Below are 24,306 nucleotides of genomic sequence, written 5' to 3'. Positions count from 1 at the left end.
TCCTGAATTGTTTTTTAAATGCTGTCTCTCACAGTGGCAATGCACCTACAATGTGAATTTCAGACCCCTCCATGATTTCTAAGTGGGAGAACTGACCTACTGCCGCACACTCTGGTTTAACTGCTGTACTATGGAGGACGAGGAAACTGCAGCGGGTGGTGAGGGTGGCAGAGCGGACAATTGGCACTTCACTTTACTGCTTAAATTTAATTAAAAAATTTGATTTTATTGTTTTAATTTAATTTTAATTAATATTATTTATTTATGTATTTTTAATTTGTTATTGTATCATATTTTTTGTCATGTCAAGTGTACAGCACTTTGTTTTCGGCTGGGAGTTGTCTGAAAGTGCTATGTAACTTAACTGCTTGCTTGTTTACCACCCACCTGTCATGCCTTGTTAGCCTCTAACTCAGGGATGTGAAAATCATTTTACATTGATAAATGTGTAAAATTACAGAGAAGGTTCTGGTAGCTTAACGCCCAGAGTGTCCTGTATTTTTGACACATAACAGTTTTCTTTATTGATGTCTTTTTAAATCAAAATTTCTATATCAGAGAGATACAAACAGGAACCTATAGAAACCTATCTATTACTTAATTAATTTGGTATAGTATGGATGGCTTCCGGGGAGTAGGAAAAGCTGTAAAACCAAAAAAAATTCTTTTAAAAGTCCACAAATGTATACATTTATGGACGACATATTTTCCAACCCTGACCAGTGGGCTGATTGGAATCTTTGCCAGGTTGATTATGGCCACCAAGTCTTACGCTTAACACCCCTGGTCTAACTCATCCATCAGATGGGCTCAGGAAATAGAAACAAATACCTTTGCACAGTGAAGTTTACTTAGTGTGTCATTCAAAAAAATTTATAAATAAAAACTAAAACCCTCCGCAAATCACCGGCTTGCTGCAATGGAGGGATTTGTATGATCCTGTGAACTCAGGGGCTATGCTATTTTATTGCCTACTGGTAGGGTTTCCCAAGGCAACCTAGCCCTGGGTGAGATGCCAGATTAAGACTGATTCAGTTGACCCCTATGATAGGAATCAAGGGATCAGTCTACCCTGCCTGGGCCCCACTCTGGAGCCAGGCCTGGGGGAAGGCGCTTGAATGAGAATATCTGGTGTCTTAGTCTTGAGCACAAAAAAACCTGTTTCTTTTGTTTTGTGTGTGCTACAAAACATTCCACACACACAACATGCTCACGGTGTTACCTAAGCCTACCTGGATACAACAACAGTATATGACCAAATGTATTTGAGGCCCACCCCTTTCTTCATCTTTTTCCCTGATGGGCGTTATAAAAGAATAGTCAACACAGCATGCTATTAAAAGGGAATGGGAAAGTAATAAAATGCCACAACTAGGCTCAAAAAACCAGAAAGCTGTCATGTGTTCATTTTTACAAACCAATTTAGTCCTGGTCATTTTATTGTATTCCTACTTCACTCATACTGTATCCTCTTCTTTGTTTCCCTCCTCGTGTCAGCTGCAGGGACAATTTCATCTAAATGGAATGAACAAGGTTGGAGATATCATTCTGGGTGGACTGTTTCCAGTCCACTTTTTCTCAAGTGTTCCTCATCCATCTTTTACCTCAGAGCCACAACAGCCTACTTGCCATGGGTAAGTATGACAGGAAAACAGCACAAAAAAACCCCAGAACAACTTAATGCCAATATGTGGGTTAATGCATAAAATGCATACATTTTATGCGTGTATGCATGCATAAAATGCATACTAATGCATACATTTTATGCATTAGTGCATACATAAATAAGTCATGTATATTGAATGGGGAATCTTCTTGATTTTTCAAATAAAATATCTCATAAATTATTATTCAGGTTTCTTAATTTTTTGTATAAGTCATTTTGCAACATTTTTCCTGATATATTTTTTAATTTAAATTTATTTTGTTAGTTTCTATGTACAAGGATTTAGGCAGGCACAAACCATGGCATTTGCTATTGATGAAATCAACAGAAATGCCAATCTGTTACCTAATGTGACTCTGGGATACACTCTTTATGACAACTGTGTTGAACTTGGAATTGGATTCCGTGCAGCATTATCATTAGCCGGCGGTCAAGAGGAGCAGATTGTATCAAATGGTACATGTACTGGAAATCCTCCTGTTCTAGGGATTGTGGGTGATTCTTCCTCTACACCTTCTATTGCCATCTCCAGTGTCTTAGGTTTATACCGAGTACCGATAGTAAGTTATCAGTTTAACTATACCATATTATTGTTGTATGACTTTAGATATTTTTCAGTGTTTGTATATACTGACTTAATTGTAAATTTAATGACAAGAACAATGTACGCAATACCCAGTTTAAAGGAGGCAGTAAAGACTTTGAATATTTCTAAAATATATTGTCTGTATCTTTCACAGGTGAGTTATTTTGCCACATGTTCTTGTTTGAGTGACCATCGAAAATATCCATCCTTCTTTAGGACGATTCCAAGTGATGCTTTCCAGGTGAAAATCAATCAGCAGAATTATTACAATTGCCAGTAGATGATGAGCAGCTAATCCACTAAAATTTTTCTTATTATCTATGCTCTCATGTTTTCTCATGTTTCTCATGTTGCTTTCACTTAGGTACGTGCTATAATTAAAATTCTAAAACATTTTGGCTGGACTTGGGCAGGTCTGCTTATCAGTGATGATGATTATGGACGCCACGCTGCCAGATCCTTACAATTCGAGCTAAGTTTGTCTGGTGAAGGGTGCCTAGACTACATTGAAGTTTTACCTTGGGACAAAGACACAGATGAACTCAGGAGGATTGTGAATGTGATGAAAAAATCAACAGCTCGTGTGGTCATTGCCTTTGTACATGAGAGTCACATGATAAACCTTATGGAAGAGGTGAAGTTTAAAAGAAAACTTGATTATTTCTTGTTATAAAGATCTGTATCTATACACTGTGTAAAAGATGTATTATGTCTTTAAATGAATGACTACAGAAACGTAAAGAAACAATTTATAACATATAACAATTTATAGCAAATACCTAAGTTGGATGTTAATGTCACAAAAGTAGGGGATAGTTACATCACTTTTTGCATTTGGTAAAATATAATGCACAGGTAGTAAAGGAGAATGTAACAAGTCTACAGTGGATGGCCAGTGAAGGCTGGACAGCAACAGCTGGTGTGCTCCAAACACCTCAGTTCATGCCATACCTGGGTGGTACACTGGGCATTGCTATTCGTCGAGGAGAAATACCAGGGCTCAGGGAATTCCTATTACAAATACGTCCTGACCTACATCACAACAATAACAATGGAAATAGCATGGTGGGAGTTGAAATGTTACCGTGATGTTGACAAGAATTTCATTATGCCATGTTTTTTTAAATGGAAAAGAAAAAACAGTTGTCAACAATATATTTCAGGTGAATCAGTTTTGGGAATTTACATTTCAGTGCAGATTTGCACCAGCTCCAGCAGGCTGGCTGGAAGGTGGAGGTGCACTATGCACTGGACAGGAAGATCTAGAAAATGTGAACACTGAGATCTTGGACATTTCCAACCTCCGGCCTGAGTATAATGTGTATAAAGCTGTTTATGCCCTGGCATATTCCCTTGATGACATGCTGCAGTGCAACCCAGGAAGAGGGCCTTTCAGTAGGCAAAGCTGTGCCACTTTGCAATCACTGCAGCCATGGCAGGTGTGATATGAATTTACACACTATGTTAATTAGATATCAATCTATGAGTAAATTATTTGATCTGTAATTACTTTCAGAACAAAATTCACCCTGTATGACTGAAAGCAGGGTGATTAAATTAATTATGAAAAAGCTGAAGTCAGCTAAATGAGTTTTCAATATTTCTGAGTAAAAGAAATGTTTAATATATTTAGATCAGAGCACTTTAACGAGTATGCATGTAATGTATCATTAGAGTTCTTGAAATTGTTAAAGATATTGCATATTAAGGAGCCCTCTTTAATATACAATTTGATTTTATTACGTTTATATGTATAGGTATAATAGGTATAATATTCCATTTCGCTATCAAATAGAGGGTGCCACTGTTTGGATTGTTAAAAATAATTTATTTCTTATGAATCCCTTTTTAACAGCTTCTTTATTACTTGGAAAGGGTAAATTTCACCACTCCATTTGGGGATCAAGTGTCATTTGACGAAAATGGTGATGTGGTGCCAATTTATGATGTGATGAACTGGTTGTGGCTCCCTGATGGAAGCACTGAAGTTCAGAATGTGGGTGAGGTTAAGAGTTCAGCTTTATACGGGGAAGAACTCATACTTGATGAAGACAAGATTTTCTGGAACTTTATTTCAAAAAAGGTTATGTGTTTTTCTGATTTTTATATTTTGTCAGTTGTACAGTATATTTATATGTAATATTTGATTTCATCCAATAGCCACCTCGATCAGTATGCAGTGAAAGCTGTCTTTCTGGTACCCACATGGTGAGAAAGAAGGGGGAACCCAAATGCTGTTTCGACTGCATCCCTTGTTCTGAGGGAAAAGTCACTAATGAGACCAGTAAGGTGTTTTGTTTTGTTTTCAGCACGATATATTTATTTTCATTCATATTAAAAATAGTATGCATTTCACCATCTTCCGCTTTCTTGATCTTTCTCCTTTTGCCAGACTCCTTGGAGTGCACCAGTTGTCCAGAGGATTTTTGGTCAAACCCCCAGCGTGACCACTGCGTTCCCAAGAAGACAGAGTTTCTGTCCTACCATGAGCCTCTGGGTATTTGTCTGACAGCTACCTCACTGCTGGGCACATGTATATGTGCTGTTGTTCTAGGGATCTTTATCTACCATCACAGAACACCTATAATACGTGCCAATAATTCAGAACTTAGTTTCCAGGTACTGCTGTCACTCAAGTTGTGCTTTCTTTGTTCACTGCTGTTCATTGGACGACCCAGACTGTGGACATGCCAACTCAGGCATGCAGCATTTGGCATCAGCTTTGTGCTGTGTGTCTCATGCATCCTGGTAAAAACCATGGTTGTTCTGGCTGTGTTCAAAGCCTCCAAGCCAGGAGGGGGAACCAGTCTGAAGTGGTTTGGTGCAATGCAGCAGAGAGGAACAGTTCTATTTCTTACATCTATTCAGGCAGCCATTTGCACTACCTGGCTTGTTTCTTCCTCTCCAACTCCACATAAAAACACCCAATACCAAAATGATAAGATTGTTTATGAGTGTGCATTTGGGTCCACTGTGGGTTTTGCAGTGTTATTGGGTTATATTGGTATACTGGCTTTCCTCAGTTTTTTAATTGCATTCCTGGTAAGGAATCTCCCTGACAGTTTTAATGAGGCCAAGCTCATCACATTCAGCATGCTGATCTTCTGTGCTGTGTGGGTGGCCTTTGTTCCTGTCTATATCAGCTCACCAGGAAATTATGCAGATGCAGTGGAGGTATTTGCTATCCTGGCCTCAAGTTTTGGACTCTTGATCACACTGTTTGGACCTAAATGTTACATAATCCTGTTGAGACCAGAACTGAACACGAAAAAAGCTATAATGGGTCGTGGCACTTAGTCATAAACATTTTTCCTCACAGGTTAGAAAAGTAGCTTTACAGTATAATAGAAATGGGAAAGGCTTCAGAAGTTTCTGCCAACAAATAGAGATTTGGAAGAGGTGTAATTTAGTGGGTATGTCTGTGAAGGTTCTCAGTCATCCAGGTCATCGTAGTTTAAGGAGCTTGGAAAGAAAGGTGTCTGGACTTTATTAAGTTGCTTGAAGACGTTTCATCTCTCATCCGAGAAGCCGCTTTTCTTTCCAAGCTCCTTAGGTTCAGTGAGTATTTTTTTATTGTACACACTGAGCATTTTCACTTAAAATCTTCTTAAATCATCTTAAAAGTCTTCATGTTTATCTTGAATACAAATAAACTACTCAGAAAATTAAGAGAACCCTTGAATGAACAAATGAATGTTGATGAATGAAATATTACTAAAGTTGACAGTCTTTACTTATATACATTGTGTAATTTATTAAGAACAAAATGAAGCACTCAGTAAAAACCATAATCATCAATCCTTTAACCCTTTAAGACTGTCAGAGATTTACAGTTAACAAACAGTCAGGTGAATAAACAACAATGAGACACTTGAGATAGTTAACGTGCTGCACGGGTGAACTACTCAGAGAGCAATCACCCCGAACTGCAGTATTCGTTTATTTTTATAGGTTACATCGTCAATATGCAAATATAATCACATTTCCTGTTACGCAGGTCCTGATGCTGTCTGTGTGAAAGCTGTGTGTGTAAGCTGTATGTGTGTGTGTCACAAAGTATGTGTGTTGCAAGTCAATTTCTAAGAATAATATAATGCAAGTCAACTTCTGCGGATATGTATTTCTGGACTGGTCTCTTGTCAGTGTCGCAGGGACAGCTTCCTGTTTCAACAGAAAACTGTGTCTGGTGAAATATGTGTAACATAACTTTTGAAGCATAATCAAATAAAACAATAAAAATCCCTTAACATTCCCTCCTGATGTTAAAATATTTCACCACTTAATCATACTTTATTATCAGCCAACAATCACTTGCTTTCAACACTTTCAATTGTAGCATCATTCAGTATGTGTGAGTGTGTGTATTCCTATACTAAATCTTCTTCGTCCGGTTCATCTTCTTGTGGCAGTCCAACATAGGTGATTACTGTGGCCTGTACCATCTTGCCAATCATTGATCTGATACAGGGTAGAATGCATGTAGAGAACATGCAAAGCAATAAAAGAAGAACTCCTATCAAGACAAGTCCTTTGATCACGAGGGTCGTCCAGCCGCCGCTCAGTAGCCAGGTCAGCCAGTCCTCTGTGTTCATGACATAGTCTTGTTGCTGTGCATTACTCAGTTGTCGTAACTTCTCCAGGGCGGTGGTCATGGTCAAGGAATGCACGTTATCTGGAATATAGGTGCAGCAAGTGGTGTTGAATAAGACACAGAGACCCCCTCTCTCAGCGAGAATCATGTCCAGGGCGACTCTGTGTTGCATGACCACTATTCTGATCGCGTCGATTTCCTCATTCTGAGCCTTGTTTTATCCATGTTGAGCTGTTCAGGAAAAGTCCAAATCGGTAGTCAAGAGTCTAGATTCTTAGCATGTTTTTTCCATTCCCGATCCATGGGAAAAGTGAGTGCAGGACTTTCTGTCCGGTGGTCCACAACTTGAACTCCGCTGGCACATCACTGCCCCAGATTGGATCATGAGGTTGCACGTCATCAGTGCTCCTCTTGCGTCTTGGTTGGTCCTGATGGAATATTCTGAATGTGTGGTCTGACACTAAAATTGGGGCGCAGAGTCCGGTGCTGTTGGGTGAGATGGTGAAGTATGTCTTTGAGCCACATGTCCAAGCTGTACCCTGCACCCAATATGTGCCATTCAGGAGGCTTATCCGTGCCTTTCTGTCTTGCGGCATCCGGAAAGTCTGGGAGCAGTTCTGGTTCATCCCCAGCTTTCTGTTGCCGTATGCGAAGGTGAAACACATTGGATGTTGTATTCCTGGTTCCCTCCTGACGTTGAAAGATTTTCCCTTGTCATTGGTCGCATTCAGGTGTACCCAGTATCGGTCATCACAGCTGTAGTTCTAGTCTGAGACCTCTGGCGCACAAGAAACTACCTCATTAGGTTTAAAGTTGATCAGTGTTCCATTACACCGTCGCAGGTCGATTTTTGTGACTTGTCTTTTTAACTCAAGCTCGAAGGCGAAGATGTCTTCGGGGGAAAATGTTCCGCTGGTGGCTTTGTAGAATATACATAGGGCTTCGGAAAGGCTGGGTGATTTTCCATATAGGGTGGCTTGCATTGCTGTTGTTGGGAGGTGAGAACAGACGTAGCAGCCAGTGTGGTTGTCTTCTGTATGTACTCGGTTGTAGACGTACCGGTTCCAGGCATTGTTCAGTCAGGGGTGGTTGTGCTCTTTGTCCATATCCTTTAGGTGTAAGTTGTCATATGACCATTTCTTCTGCAGGTGGTGCTGTGGGTCCTCGTCTGTGAGTATCAGTAGGCTCACTAGGAGCGCAATGCCAGCCACTATGAGGACAAGGTTCTTCATGATGACCAGGCACACCCGGGCTCCAGGTGAGTAGACCACTGGCGAGAAGACAAAAGGGCGGGATATACCCAAACAGCCCTTTCGTCCACCAGGGAACACCTAGGAGTCAGGGGAACCGGCGTCTATGCTTGTGTTGTCACTCACTTTTTTGCAGTGGCTTCGGTGGATCCAATCACCTGGTTGCAACCTGCAAAACACTGGAGAGAATCTCTTTATTCTCAAATAATTTAGTCATCCACTCTGCTAGGGTGGTTTCTCTTATAGACTTATTAATAGGCTCACTAGTGAGAGGCAGCGGAAATTGCCTCCCATGAACGATTTCAAAGGGTGTGAGCTTTTGCGAACCCTGGGTTAGTCGCATCCACATCTTCACCAGGCCCAAACACTCAGGCCTTTGTCTGATTTTATCAGAGTAGGAATAAAATGGTTGCATAAACATTTTGCTACTGAGATTACATCTGCTCTTTTTACTGGATAGATTTCTGGCCATTTTGAGAACACATCCACAATTACTAGAGCGTATTTTGATGTTTGACATTCGTTCAGTTCAATAAAATCCATGTGGATTGTGTGAAATGGGTGCGGTGGTGTTGGGGAAAAGCCTCTTTTAGGCCTGAGGTTTCCCTGTGCATTATGTTTCTGGCAAATCATGCATGTTCTGATAAACTCTTGTGCTGAAGCTTCAAAATTTTGAGTATAGAAGTGTTTGGGGAGGATACTCATCATTCCACCCCTTGACAAATGCTTTAAGCTATTTGTCACTAATGCTGCTGTCTTGTGTAGCAATTTTGTAGCCGTGCTCCACACTTTAGCCATTTCTTTCGCTCCGCTATAGGAGCGGCTTCCTATTCATCTCTAAGTACATCAAGTGGTATTAGCTGTGAAGTTTCAGACATTAAAGTTCATATTGGTTGCTGTGCGGCCTTCTTTGCGGCTTGGCCTGCGAAGTTATTGCCTTTAGTAACCTCTGAATTACCTTTTGTGGTGTGCAATGCATATTGACTGTCAGTGTGAATATATATATCTTGACCTTTGCGCAGCATGCACGTATGATAGCCGTTAGTTCTGCACTCTGTGCCGAAAAAGAGGAAGTTAGGGCTTTACTTCTATAACTGTTTTTAGATGCAGAGCCATCTACAAAACGTCTGCGAATGTAGACTGTGGTACTGTGGTAAACTGTAAATATCACTTCTCTGTTTCGTTTCCTCTTCTAGCTTCTTTAGACAGCAGTGCGCGTCTGCAATGCAGGTTTCAGAACATTAAATGCTTTTTCTGCTTCTGGGGTCCATTCTATTTTATCTTTCAGTGCTTGATTTTTTCCATAAATTAAGTTTTGCAATGGACCAGCCAACAGAGCATATACAGGTATCCAGCATCTGCAAAAATTGCAGAGACCTAAATAACTCATCATTTGTTGTTTTGTGAGCGGTTTTTTGTAGCATTTTGCACCGCTAGTTTTCTGCTGTCTAATAGCTGTCTGCCTTGTCCTGTCAGTCTGTGGCCAAGGTACGTGACCTCTTTGCTCTAAGGTCATGTACTAGCCGATATTTCCCCGTGTTTGCTTTTTTTTTTTTTTTTTTTTACTGGGAAAATCGGAGTATTACATGTTGCTTCAGTTGTTTTTATTAAAAGGGCTATTGTTAAAATACTGCACGCTTTTTCTTCTCTATAGATGCAACATTACATTTTCACTTAAGGCATGTTTAAATAATTTCTTGTTTCTCAAAGAATTCACACATTTCACTCATCTTACATATTTCAACTTTGAAGTTAAAGTTTTCTTATTTCATCTCTCTCTCTCTACATATCAAAGTCAAAGTCAAAGTCAACTTTATTTGTCGATTCTGCCACATGTACAGGACATACAGAGAATAGAAATTGCGTTACTCTCAATCCCTAGATAAATAGCAAATGAACATTTAAATATATTTAAATATAAAAGTGATTAAAATATATATATATAAAAAAAACACCCAGCACGCCCCTGCGGGCGGTTTATCCTTCAAGCTCGGGTCCTCTACCAGAGGCCTGGGAGCTTGAGGGTCCTGCGCAGTATCTTAGCTGTTCCCAGGACTGCGCTCTTCTGGACAGAGATTTCCGATGTTGTTCCCGGGATCTGCTGGAGCCACTCGCCTAGCTTGGGAGTCACCGCACCTAGTGCTCCGATTACCACGGGGACCACCGTTACCTTCACCCTCCACATCCTCTCGAGCTCTTCTCTGAGCCCTTGGTATTTCTCCAGTTTCTCGTGTTCCTTCTTCCTGATATTGCTGTCATTCGGAACCTCTACATCGATCACTACGGCCGCCTTCTTCTGTTTGTCTACCACCACTATGTCCGGTTGGTTAGCCACCACCATTTTGTCCGTCTGTATCTGGAAGTCCCACAGGATCTTAGCTCGGTCATTCTCCACCACCCTTGGGGGCATCTCCCATTTTGACCTCGGGACTTCCAGGTTGTACTCAGCACAGATGTTCCTGTACACTATGCCGGCCACTTGGTTATGGCGTTCCATGTATGCCTTGCCTGCTAGCATCTTGCACCCTGCTGTTATGTGCTGGATTGTCTCTGGGGCATCTTTACACAGCCTGCACCTGGGGTCTTGCCTGGTGTGATAGACCCCAGCCTCTATGGATCTTGTGCTCAGAGCTTGTTCTTGTGCTGCCATGATTAGTGCCTCTGTGCTGTCTTTCAGTCCAGCTTTGTCCAGCCACTGGTAGGATTTCTGGATATCAGCCACCTCCTCTATCTGCCGGTGGTACATACCGTGCAGGGGCCTGTCCTTCCATGATGGTTCCTCGTCTCCCTCCTCTTTCTTGGGTTTCTGCTGCCTGAGGTATTCACTGAGCACTCGGTCAGTTGGGGCCATCTTCCCAATGTATTCTTGGATGTTCCTTGTCTCATCCTGGACTGTGGTGCTGACACTCACCAGTCCCCTTCCTTCCGCTTATCGTACAGCCTCAGGGTGCTGGACTTGGAGCTGGACTTGGAGCATATATATATATATATATATATATATATATATATATATATATATATATATATATATATTTAAACTTTGAATTGCTCACAGTTTACAGCTCTAAAACTGGGCATTTGTAAATCATATGCCTAATCACTATGTGTCACTGTGATCCAGAAGTATTGCCACAAATTTGTTTCCAAACCGACAAAATAAAATAATCAAATAAAACAAAAAACAAAAACAAAACATACATGAGTCAGGACACAAAAAGAAAAATGCTGCTACTGAAACAGAGCAGAAGTGTGAGGGAAAACTGAGCTCACATTCTATCACTCATACAAATAGTAAGCTGTTCTTCATTGCGCATGTTTGTGTTCTTGCTTGTCCTTGTAAGGTTAATGCATTTTCTGCTTGTCCAGGTCTGTTTTGCTCCTGAAGAAACACAACTAAGACATTTTCATTATTATCCTGAGTACTTAAACTACCCGTTTCCCTCTCTCTGGTCAGAAATACCAACTTATGTTATGTGTATAAGTGTAAGCAGGTCTTCAGTACTTTTCCTATGCATGTTAATGTTCAGTGAGTGTAAGCTGCTTTCTTCATTGCCTCTGCATGTTATAATCAGGTGTAATTCATGCATCTTTTCACTGATTTCTTAATTCAAAACCATCCCACTTCTGATTCTTTCCAAAAATAATCTCACATGTAACACTTTGTGTATGTGTGTTTTCTATTCATTGACAGACAGCTCCCTGTGCTGTCCTTTATGCAGCTTCTGTTCCAAAAACAAATAAATAAAAACGTTTAACTCGCTCATTAGCTTAGTAGTGTCCACATATTTAAATCAGCTTCTCAATCTTGTAGCTTTAGCTGTTATCTACAGGGTTTGGCTTATTAGTTGTCATTATAAATGTGCTCTACATCTCAGTAATATTTATCTAGGCTAAATGACAAGTTTTCAAGCAGGTTAAGTAGTGCCTCTATGCACCTAATTGGTTTAGATATTGCCTTTATTTTCTTCATCTCATATGTCATTATACTGAGTTTGAGCAAACCTTAAGCTTGATGCAGACTACTTCATATCAATTATCCATCTCACATCATACTGACTAGGATACTTCTTGTCATTAATATTATATTTTTATTAATATTATCATCTTTTTCTTACTATATAATAACAACAGTATATTACAACATTTTATCAGTGTAAATCACTATACTACTACTGAGCCAATTTAATAGTTAGGATCATCTTACTCAGCAAACAGATAATTTAGAATTCATCCGTACAAATTTGCTTTTTCTCTGAACAGGTTTGTACCTACTTTTTAGACTGGTCTTCTTTTTGCTTCATCTCAGATCCAATCTTCAGTCACATTCATTCTCTCTGTTGCATGTCGAACCAAGTAATTTATTATTATTTTTATTTCTATATTTTATTTTGTATCCATCAAGGGCTCTGGGTGGGCTGCAGTCCCACCCGTCATCCAGGCTGGAGACATTTACCTTGTCACACACTTTCCTTGGCTGAACAATGAGACAGCCTTAATCTACCTTATGCATCTCTCTTTTTTATAGAAAAGGTTTTCATGTGAATGATATCCTTTTATTTATTTTATACAATCTGGGCATGATCGTCATGCAAACTATATTTCATTGTTCAGTTCTGTTTCTAAGGTTCCTCTTAAAATAGTTACTGCAGGGGGACTGCAAACCATTTAGTTTCGTTTTGTAGAAGGTTTGATTACAATGTATTTTATTGAGTTAAATATACAGTCAGACCCGTGAAGCTGTCACTGGCATGAAGGACGAGATAAGTTATCAACAACAGGCTTCTACTTTCAAGCTATTCTTGAAAGCGGTTGTCGATTTTACGTGATGACGCACAACTTTTTTTCTCATTCAGCCAGTACGTGAGCTATCAACGGTAAACAATTCAGTGGAGTAGTTCAGCCACCTTAATGTGCTGTTAAATCAACTTACTCCACCAACAAAACAATGGAAACAGTTTATGCGCGCAATTTCTATCCTATGTTAGTTGACACTTTCCGTACACTTATTTACTTTCCAGTAAAGTTAGACTTCCAGCCTTTTTTAACTGCAAAACGAGTGTCTATTACACTACCAGTTTCGTCTTACAAGCGAGTCTTAAAACTGCCAGTCCCCGTAGGACGAGTTTTCTTGGAACAGTGTCACCCTAAACACCGATAATTTTACGCAAGGTGTGTCAAATGTGGAATAATCACCTGGCTTCGCTGTTGCCGGTCTGTCGGGCGTCCTTTTCAAGCCCCAGCGCCGTGGGCCTGTATGACCTTGGCCAGGACCCGAATTTTAGTGTCCCTGGACTTTCAACCCTTCCTGGAGGGCGCTCTGCAGAGACTTCGACGCAGGCTTGTCACGGCGTCGGGACTTGAGGAAGGATACCACTGTGAAATGGAGCATAATATTATTATTAATACCAGTCCATTAACGGCTTCGAAGGACCAATTAAATGTCAGAGATTTACAGTTAACAAACAGTCAGGTGAATAAACAACAATGAGACACTTGAGATAGTTAACGTGCTGCACGGGTGAACTACTCAGAGAGCAATCACCCCGAACTGCAGTATTCGTTTATTTTTATAGGTTACATCGTCAATATGCAAATATAATCACATTTCCTGTTACGCAGGTCCTGATGCTGTCTGTGTGAAAGCTGTGTGTGTAAGCTGTATGTGTGTGTGTCACAAAGTATGTGTGTTGCAAGTCAATTTCTAAGAATAATATAATGCAAGTCAACTTCTGCGGATATGTATTTCTGTACTGGTCTCTTGTCAGTGTCGCAGGGACAGCTTCCTGTTTCAACAGAAAACTGTGTCTGGTGAAATATGTGTAACATAACTTTTGAAGCATAATCAAATAAAACAATAAAAATTCCTTAACAAAGACCTACCATAGAACCAAGTCTGCCAGAGCTTATATTATATTTTTACATGCTGTGGAGCCATTTTTGGGAGCATTTCAAGTTGCTATACATCAATACAACCATTATAGCCCAGATTTTAATAATATGTATTCATTAAGTGCATAGTAATTACATAAATTGCAAAAAAGTGCAATAAACTACAAAAAAATTGAAAATCGTTTTTGCTTTTTTAACATATATTTGTAGTTAGAGAAATTTAAGAGGCTTATCCCTCAAAACTGTAAGTACAAAAAAGTTGCACAAAATAGTTTCCCACCACAGGAAATTTATTTTGAGTGTCTTCATAGTTTTATTTTTGAAATACACTAATTTTTATACAATGCAGGAAAAACGAAAATAAATATTATAGTGCAAATTTGCAAAAAAGCAGCATATGCATCAAAATAAACTATTTCCAGCAGTGCAATATGAGTCCTAAGCATCCCAGAAACGACACAGAAAGTCATAAAGTCAAAGATAACTTTTAAAAAGACCAGTATAGGCCCTCAGGCCCTGATGGTAAAAAAAGACTACATTTCCGCGAAAATGACGTCACTTCCGGTTTCGGGCAGGTCATGGCGGACATGCGATAGTTCGTGCTGATGGACGTAGGAAGTGTTATGAACAGCTGATCGGATCGGCAAAGCGTGTTTCTGGAATATTATGTTTTTGTTCCTGCAAGTGCTTTTTATGCAGTTTTTGCAAAGCTTTATGTGGAAGGAAACCGTGACCTAAGACAAGCTGATGGCATAAGATGTAAGTACAACTCCTCCGGTTTCATATGCAAAAAACATTTTTGCGCTAGCTTACGTGGTTGCAGAGCTACCAGGATTTAAAAATAGTTACGCAAAATGGAGCGTGTCCGCTCCGATCGGCTCTAAAGGGTTAAAAGATGGATTCAAAATCACACCAAAACACATGATCCCTCTGTCCATCCATCTGTCTATCCATCTATTCATCCATTTTCTTCCACTTATCTGGATCAGGTTGCAGGAGCAGTCATATGAGGAAATATGCCCAGACCTTCCTCCCTAAAGCCACCTCCTCTAGCTTATGCGGGAGAACGCTTTATAGGCTAGAAGTATAGTCTCTCCAGTATGCTATCGGTCTCACCAAGTGGCCTTCTTCTATGAGATGAGATGAGATAGCCTTTATTTGTCAGTTGCAGGTCTTTTGCTCACAACCGAGATGACAGACCTTGTCGACTGTACATACAATACAAACATCACATTGGGGAGACAGGTCAGGCCAGGTAGCGAGAAAAATAACATTGAAATGTGCAACACAAAAGGATAATACAGGAATGCACAGGTATCAACACATCATAGCACAATAAACACAGACAAGCAACATGGAAAAGTGTTCCAGTGTGTACATTTGATCTGGGACCGCTGCAATCTTCGACTGCGCCTCCAGCTGACCCGATGTCCACATGATGGGGGAGGTAAGCGTTGGAGGTGGCGTTGGATAGAGAGGGTGATGCATCAGTGAGTGCTTATCAGTATCAGTATATGTGTGTGCGTGTCCGTAGTTCAGCTGAGACAGTGTCCTTCGCCCCGCCAGGCTAAGTAAACAGTCTTCCAGCCAACCCAGGTGGCCTTGCATGGAATGGGAAGGAACAGACTCAACACAGTCGTTATCAGGGAGTTTTTGTTCGGCTCCAGCCTTGAGCCCACAGCTGGCGCCGAAGGGGTAGCCGCATTATGATGGTGATTTTTCTTTTGCAAACAACTCATGAGAATTTCAAGCTGTTTTTAACACTCCGACAGTGTGATATGCCCAAAATACTCCATCTAGGAGGCGCCCAGGAGGCATCATTGCCAGATCCCCAAACCACCTCAACTGGCAGCTTTCAGTGTGGAGGAGTAGTCACTCTATTCTGAATCCCTTTTGAATGGCTGAACTCCTCACCCTATCTCTAAGGGAGAGGCCAGCCACCCTTTAGAGACAGCTCATTTCCGTTGCTCCTTCCTCCTTACTCATGAACAAGACCCTGAGATACTCTCTCTTTTCGGACAGTAACTTGGACAGTAAAAGGATAAAGAGTTGGTCCAGCTCTTTATTGAGTAGGACAAAACCCCATTGTTCTTCCTAACCGTGTACCTGACGCTTGACTAAGAATGAAATTTCCTCACCAGAACTTTGACATAGACCTTCCCAGGTAGGCTGAGGGTTAGGGTAGGCTGATCCTCTGTAGTTTTAGCACACCCTCTGGTGCTCAGGAGGTCAGGGTGAACCTCAAGGCAACACTCAGGGGCCCAGCCATCATTTATGTGTGTAAATACATTAATGACGACCTTGCTCCTAGTGATCGGGAAGTTGTCCTCCTTGTCCCCAGACTCTGCTTTCTCTACAAAAAAAAGTGACATCCCCCCCCCCCCCACTATGCACAGTGTGACTAGAACACCGCTTTCCCTTCTGAGTAATTTGACAATTTTCCAGTTTGTGTCAGACAGAAAGTCTATGGTGCACCTAACTTATAATCTGTCCTTCTCCGTTAATACGACAACAGTTATCAAAAAAGCACATGAGCACCTCCACTCCCTCAGGAGACTCAGAAATGCAGGACTCTCCATACTTCATCTCACAACTTTTTACAGAGGCACCACTGAAAACATGCTGACAAAATACGCAGAGCTATCTCCATCATCAGAGACTCCCACCACCCCTCTCATTGCCTGTTGTCCCTCCTGCTGTCTGGCAAGAGGTACAGGAGCATCAGCTGCAGAACAACCAGGATGCTGGAAGGGTTCTTTGCACAAGCATGAGAGTGATAAATGGATTGTGCCTCCTCCCCATCCATTCAGCTATTCACACAGCTGTACTGTGAGATCCACAAGCGGACTTTGATGCCCCCTATTTGCACACAGATGGACACACACACACACGCACACACATGCAATATACTCCTCAGATAGACCCACTAGTTGATTTAATTTTCCCCTTCTGTGAAAGGACTGCTGCTACCTGGATGAGTGTGACTATTTAGACTTGAGTTTGTTTTAGAATTTAGATTTTATGTTATTTATCCCTATTTATTGTTACGATTTATTACTGCCTTTTTACTGCTCTCTTTTAAAACTTTTTTTTTTAAGTGACTATTGCACTAAAGAGGCTGGTGAGAAACAGCATTTTGTTCCAGCTTCTGTAACACCATACGAAATGACAATTCACTAGCTGGGCCCACGTCTTCATTTTAGGTTTGACAGCATTTTAGTAGGCAAAGTTGAATGCTTGGACATGAATTGAGCTGCAGTTTGGGGAAGGCCTTGAAGGGGACTGGCAATGGCTCCTGGGTCTGGCAGATCCCCATGTACTAAATAAAAGTGAAGAAGTTGAAGAATTGAAAAAGGGAGGCAGGGTGGGGCATGTAAACGAGATTGAACATCTTGGAGAACTGTGGGAACCTATGTAGATGAGAACCGGAAGGATCATGTTTGGAGGCGTGGTCCCGCTTCTGAAATTCTGATACATAATTTCCAATAAACTTCTTGAAACCTCAAAACTGGACTGGACTCAAAATTCAGATGTCCTCTACAGGAAAGGGCAGAGCAGGCTGTACCTCCTGTGCAGACTCAGGTCTTTTGGAGTGAAGGGCCCACTCCTGAAGACCTTCTATGACTCAGTTGTGGCCTCAGCCATCTTTTACGGTGTGGTCTGCTGGGGAGGCAGCATCTCGCAGCATCTCTGCTGGGGACCGGAAAAGACTGCACAGACTTATCTGGGGGGCCAGATCTGTTCTAGAATGCCCTCTGGACCCGGTGGAGGTGGTGAGTGACAGGAGAATGGTGACTAAACCAAAGACCAAAAGATTTCCCTCATGGGGAACTAATAAAGGTTTATCTTACCTTATATTAGCTATAGATAATTTTCTCAATGTTATTGTAGGGTTGTTACCTTATTATATAAAGTACATTGAAGCCAGTGTTTTGATTTGGTGCTGTATAAATAAAACCAAATTGAATGTCACATTGTTTTGATAACATTCATTGTAAACCTCTTTACCAATTAAAATATAAAAACTTAAAGTTATGTTTAGAAGATGTAAAATAAATGGATCAAACTTTTTAGTCAGTTTGACCATTCAGACATTTTACACTGGAAATGAGAAATAAGCAGAGAGCAATTTTCCCATGGGGATCAATAAAGTATACATTATTATTAAGTTGTCTGTTGGGAACAGGAGAACAATATGACAACAGTTATCAAAAAAAGCACATGAGCACCTCCACTCCCTCAGGAGACTCAGAAATGCAGGACTCTCCATACTTCATCTCACAACTTTTTACAGAGGCACCACTGAAAACATGCTGACAAAATACGCAGAGCTTCGGGAACAGCCTTCCCGAAAACAGAATATTAGAAGCCTACCAAAAAACATGAACTCTATATTACTATGTGAATTCCATAAATGTAAGGTTTTTCTACTTGAAATTCAGTTGTTGTTGCTTTTGTTAAGATATTAAATTTGTTTGAAGGAGGAGAGCACATGCTCTCGCACTTACACAAAGATTAATAAAAAAGAAAAAACACTGATGTTCTCACGTCAGAGTTTTCATGTACACAGCTCTGCACTTGAAAATCTGTCTTCAGATATTTCTTAGCCCAGTCTTGACATTTCAGATTGTACGTTTTGTTCAGTGGTGGTTGGGTTTCAGCCTTGCTTATGTTATGCAAAATCTTGAATAAAACTGCAAACGCCAGGTGAGTGTGTCTTTTGAAGTGACGTTTATTAAAAAGAGAAAAGAAAAGGAAACACTGCAGTGGAGAAAATGTTCAGATCAAACACCAAACAATTTTCTGAGGAAGGACACCAACCTGAACCATTCCCAGAACACTTTCAAAACAAAGACATTCCACATCACATCATATATCTCTATACCTTCAATCCAGCTCATCCTTGCCCCTCTCCCACTCTAAGAAATGTTACGACCACCTGTCACGTCCCGAGAAAGAGAATGTCTGGAGATCTTCAAGTCTACAATGCACCTTCTGTGAGGTGTAATAAAACCTGAGGCCCACTTGTGATAACATTCCACATGCATGTATATAATTGGTGTCAGGAGTGATCTTGCTATACTAAAGTGAGAAAGTGATGTTAGTATTACCAATGTGATATGATTAAAATATGTGATTAATACATAGAATAAAGAAATTTCCAGTACAATTCCCCCCTTGTGAAAACAATCCCATTAAATCACATTAAAAAAAAACATGGAGATTTCCTTCCCAACTCCCGTACCTAACATCAACACCATTGCAAACTCAAAAGAGATTTCCCAATGTGCATCATTCTACAGTGTCAGAAAAAGAAAAACAAACAAACGCACAGAACAATTCCAAACCTTAAATTTCATCCTCACTCTCACTATCCTCATTACTGTCCCTATTTTCAGCCTGCAATAGGGGTAACTGAAATTTAGGAGACTCATCTTCTCTTGTCAGTGCAGTTATGATCAACCTATTCACTAGGGTGCAAAGGCACAGGATTCAATTCAAGTCAATTAAATGTTATTTATATAGCGCCAAATCACAAGAAAAGTCGCCTCAAGGCACTTCATAGATAAAGAGAAAAACCCAACAACCATATGACCCCCTATGAGCAAGCACTTTGGCGACAGTGGGAAGGAAAAACTCCCTTTTAACCCTTTAAAACCGGTCAGAGCGGGCACGCTCCGTTGGGCGTAACTATTTTTAAATCCCGGTAGCACTGCAACCATGTGAGCTAGCACAATAATTTTTTTTGCATATGAAACCAGAGGAGTTGTACTTACATCTTATGCCATCAGCTTGTCCTAGGTCACAGTTTCCTTCCACATATAGCTTTGCAAAAACTGCATAAAAAGCACTTGCAGCAACAAAACCATAATATTCCAGAAACATGCTTTGCCGATCCGATCAGCTGTTCATAACACTTCCTACGTCCATCAGCACGAACTATCGCATGTCCGCCATGACCTGCCCGAAACCGGAAGTGACGTCATTTTCGCAGAAATGTAGTTTTTTACCATCAAGGCCTCATGAGCTTATGCTGGTGTTTTTAAAAGTTATCTTTGACTTTATGGCTTTCTGTGTCGTTTCTGGGATGCTTAGGACTCATATTGCACTGCTGGAAATAGTTTATTTTGATGCATATGCTGCTTTTTTGCAAATTTGAACTATAATATTTATGAATGGGATGAAAGACATGCTGTGGAAGAGAGACAGAGGTTAATAACAGATATGATTCAATGCAGAGAGGTCTATTAACACATACTGAGTGAGAAAGGTGACTGTAGTGATGGCCCGCTTGAAGCTGACGCTCCAGTGCGTATGTCAAAAAAATCAACACACTGCTTCAGAAGCACTGTGTCGAAGCTTGATTCGTTTAGCCAGAGTCACGTGATCAGTGACGTCCGAAGCTTCATTTAGAACCTAACTGCTTTGGTATCTGACTCAATGGTTTATAAGGAAGCGAATCATTCGTGGGATTTGTGGAGTGTTTTGATGGTGACAGATAGCAAACCACTGATATTTTTACTGAGAGATTTGGAGCCAGCGAGGAATAGAGGAGTTTCTGTTGTGTATTTCGAGTTGATTTTGGTCAATCGGGTGGGTTTTCCAGCTTTGTATTCTTGTTGTTTGCTTTTGTTTTGTGCATGTTTATTTTATCTGACAATGGGAAAAACTTAAAATGTCAAAAATCTGCTTTTCATAATATAAATATCATTAAATAACTTTAGAAAGACTTCTATTTGACTTTTTACATTTAATGTTATAAAAAGATACATTTTATGTTTTAAATAATCTTAAACTGTTAGTCTGCAAAATGTGCAGCAATTTAATTTATTTATTCTCTTTAGCTGATAGTTTGTGGGGCCCAGTTAGACTGTATAACTGCATCTCTACCAGTTTCTGTGCACTCCAGCCTCTTCTGTTCCATGTGAAGGGATTTTCCTTAAGGCAGGAGAAATTATCTAAATATAAAAGGAACAGGTTCGGCCATGGCACAGTGGAACAAATTTTCTTCATAAATACAAATGGGAAAGGGTTACCTTAAATGCATCATGTTTTTAATTTGCAAGTTCAAAAGCATTTTCCCTTTCCAGTTCACAATCAATTCTACCCCCAGGTCAAAAATATGTATTGGAAAATTTCCCTAATGGAATATTATTTATAAAAATACCCATCTAGCGATTAACTGCATAAGTACATGGAGGCGGGACCTCAATGCAGAAGCATACTCCATAATGTGTTGTACATTATTATATGTATATTATATGTAACGTGGTATTTTTCAATTATTGTATTTACCAACATCAAGCCGTCACAAGCAAAGAAAGACCACACAATGGTGCATGTTTAAACAAGGAAAGTTTACTGGTCAAAATTATTTATTAAAGAAATAAACAACATTTTTGTCACCCCCAAAAAATACACGTTTAAAGTGACACAATGGTGGCCCAATATCAGACAGAATTCCACTCTGTAGAGTGGGCAATCATTACGAAGCAGTTGGTTTTATTTTGTGGATTCAAGCTGCTCTTCATATTTTTAGCCACCAGATGTCACCAGAGAAGACTGCGATGAAAAGCTTCGAGTAATGAACCGTTTTTCAATACAAGCTTTAATGCTTCAGAAAGCTTCATTTGGCCATCACTACCTCTATTGCAGCATAACTAAGGGAGGATTCAGGGTCACCTGGTCCAGCCCTAGCTATATGCTTTAGCAAAAAGGGAAGTTTTAAGCCTAATCTTGAAAGTAGAGATAGTGTCTGTCTCCTGAATCAAAGCTGGAAGCTGGTTCCACAGAAGAGGGGCCTGAAAACTGAGGGCTCTCCCTCCCATTCTACTTTTAAATACTCTAGGAACAACAAGTGGGCCTGCAGTGCGAGAGCGAAGTGCTCTAATAGGGTGATATGGTACTACAAGGTCATTAAGATAAGAAGGGGCCTGATTATTTAAGACCTTGTATGTGAGGAGCAGGATTTTGAATTCAATTCTGGACTTAACAGGAAGCCAATGAAGGGAAGCCTAAACAGGAGAAATATGCTCTCTCTTTCTAGTCCCTGTCAGGACTCTTGCTGCAGCATTTTGGATTAGCTGAAGGCTTTTCAGCGAGTTTTAGGACATCCAGATAATAATGAATTACAGTAGTCCAGTCTGGAAGTAATAAATGCATGAACTAGTTGTTCCGCTCTTAATTTATTGCAATATAGGCGCTCTTTGCAATGAGCTAATTTTATTTTGAAATTCGTTTTATTTTGAAAACCAGTTTCAGGAAGTGACAGGATGTCAGCCATGTTTGTTTAGTTCCTAGCGGATCACATGTGGGGAAATTTGATCCAGCGACATCTGCCTTTTGTTTGTGCCATCGACACCACCGTCTGTAAGTTTCATTTGTATTGAATTGTAGGATTGTATTTTATGTATATTTTGTGGAAATATTTGCTGTAGATGAATACTTTAGTAGCTGTGTGCTAACGCTAATGGATGTGTATTGGAATCTAATTTTGTTGTGCTAATGATGCTAGGTTAATTTTAGCTATGTTATTTGTATTTCAGTTTTACTCCATGAGGAAATACTCACTAATTAAAAGGAGTTGGACGCTACATCCTGACTTCGCGCGTTATTTCAAGTGGAGTTAGGCTACTGCTGAATTGTGTAGCGTACACACACAAGGAGAGCAGGATAGTAAAAAGACGATTAGCAGCTGGCAAAACAACTCTACGACAGCAAGCTAAGTCAACAAACATGGACGAAGCACACCCCGAAGGTGCAAGACTTAAAGAACCAAAGCCTCCTCAAGACAGAGCATCAGTTAAAAGCACTGGTTCAGTTTCCAGATATTCAAGCAGATCAAATGTCAGTGCAGCAGCAGCACACGCGAGAGCCAAGGCAGAAGCTGCTCGTGCACGTGTTGCCTTCGCACAGAGAGAGATCAGCATTAAAGTCGACAAAGCAAGATTAGAAGCTAATCTCGAAGCCTTAAATCTTGAAAAGGAAGCTGCAGCTGCAATTGCCCAAGCAGAAGTTTTGGAAGCAGCAGCAGAGATAGAGGTTGAAGCACATCCTAGTTGGAAAAGTCTCCCAGTTATGGTGCAGAGTACACATGAACGTGTAAGCGACTATATCAGAGACCAAACTATGCAGCTTAACCAACGCAATGAACCAGTCAATCTCTCAATATCAGAGCATCCCATCGAGAAGAGCCCGCCACCATCGGCTAAGTACATCATTAAAGAAGAGTATATCGTGAAAGACTCATGGCCCACACCTTTCCAGCGACAACCAAGTTCTGAGGTAACGCATGCATACCAAACCGCTCACACCTCTATCCCATCAGCTCAGCCAGACATAGATGGTCGCCTCCAAGTTAACAGTGAGGGACTCCTGCAAGAACAAAAGAGCAATACGTCCTACCCTAAGCCAGAGCTAACTTTTCCTCAGTACCTCAACACTTCTCATACATACCCTCCAGAGTCTTCAGTGATGATGGGACATGGCGAAGTACCTGGCAAGAAAAGAGCTGTGAGCACTGGCTTAACCCACTTCGACGATCATCTAGAGTCATACAGAGCATGGAAATCTGCCTTCTCCAATACCATTAAGGGTTTGGACCTTACTGCAAGCGAACAGCTGGATTTACTTTTAAAATGGCTCGGGAAGGAATCTTCTGTGTATGTCAAGCGCCTAAGAGCAGTTCATATCGACAACCCAAATACTGCACTCAAAATGGTCTGGGACAGGCTCGATGAATGCTACGGTGCTCCAGAAGTTATCGAAAGTGCTCTCTTTAGGAAGTTGGACAGCTTTCCTAAAATAACAAACAAGGACAATTACAGGTTAAGGGATCTTGGAGATCTATTGATGGAACTACTTTCAGCAAAAGAGGATGGCTACTTGCCTGGCTTAGCATACCTGGATACCGCCCGTGGCATCAAACCCATCGTGGAAAAACTGCCATACAACCTGCAAGAAAAATGGATCACTCAAGGCTCAAAATACAAAGAGGACTACAAGGTTGGTTATCCCCCCTTTTCATTTTTCACTTCCTTCATCTGCTATCAAGCTAAAACAAGAAACGATCCCAGCTTTGCTCTTTCTGGAAGCAGTCCTGTCACAGAAAAGCCTATCTCACGCCACACAAATTTAAGAACCCCAGTCTCAGTTCATACGACCAAAGTAGTTTCTGAGGGCCCACAAAGCGATCCAGATCCTAGAGAGGATATATCCAAGCATTGCCCCATCCATAAAAAACCCCACCCCTTAAAGAAATGCCGTGGTTTCAGGCTAAAGACCATTGAAGAACGCAAAACGTACTTGAAAGATCAAGGCGTCT

General features: G+C 40.6%; 1 protein-coding gene across 1 annotated transcript; it reads left to right on the top strand.

Moving 5' to 3' along the window:
• The first annotated feature begins 1,509 nt into the window (after nucleotides 1–1,509).
• On the top strand, nucleotides 1,510–5,675 carry LOC113036201 (extracellular calcium-sensing receptor-like). Its single transcript, XM_026192369.1, has 9 exons — nucleotides 1,510–1,634; nucleotides 1,932–2,226; nucleotides 2,407–2,493; nucleotides 2,617–2,886; nucleotides 3,108–3,317; nucleotides 3,416–3,691; nucleotides 4,108–4,335; nucleotides 4,413–4,536; nucleotides 4,645–5,675. The coding sequence occupies exons 1-9, from the start codon at nucleotides 1,525–1,527 to the stop codon at nucleotides 5,547–5,549; spliced, it is 2,505 nt and encodes an 834-aa protein (XP_026048154.1). The 5' UTR covers nucleotides 1,510–1,524; the 3' UTR covers nucleotides 5,550–5,675.
• Nucleotides 5,676–24,306: the final 18,631 nt, after the last annotated feature.

The sequence above is a fragment of the Astatotilapia calliptera genome, chromosome 14 (genome assembly GCF_900246225.1).
Source record: "Astatotilapia calliptera chromosome 14, fAstCal1.2, whole genome shotgun sequence".
Taxonomy (NCBI): Eukaryota; Metazoa; Chordata; class Actinopteri; order Cichliformes; family Cichlidae; genus Astatotilapia; species Astatotilapia calliptera.
The sequence above is the reverse complement of the archived record's forward strand: the minus strand, read 5'-3'. Positions and strand labels throughout refer to the sequence as shown.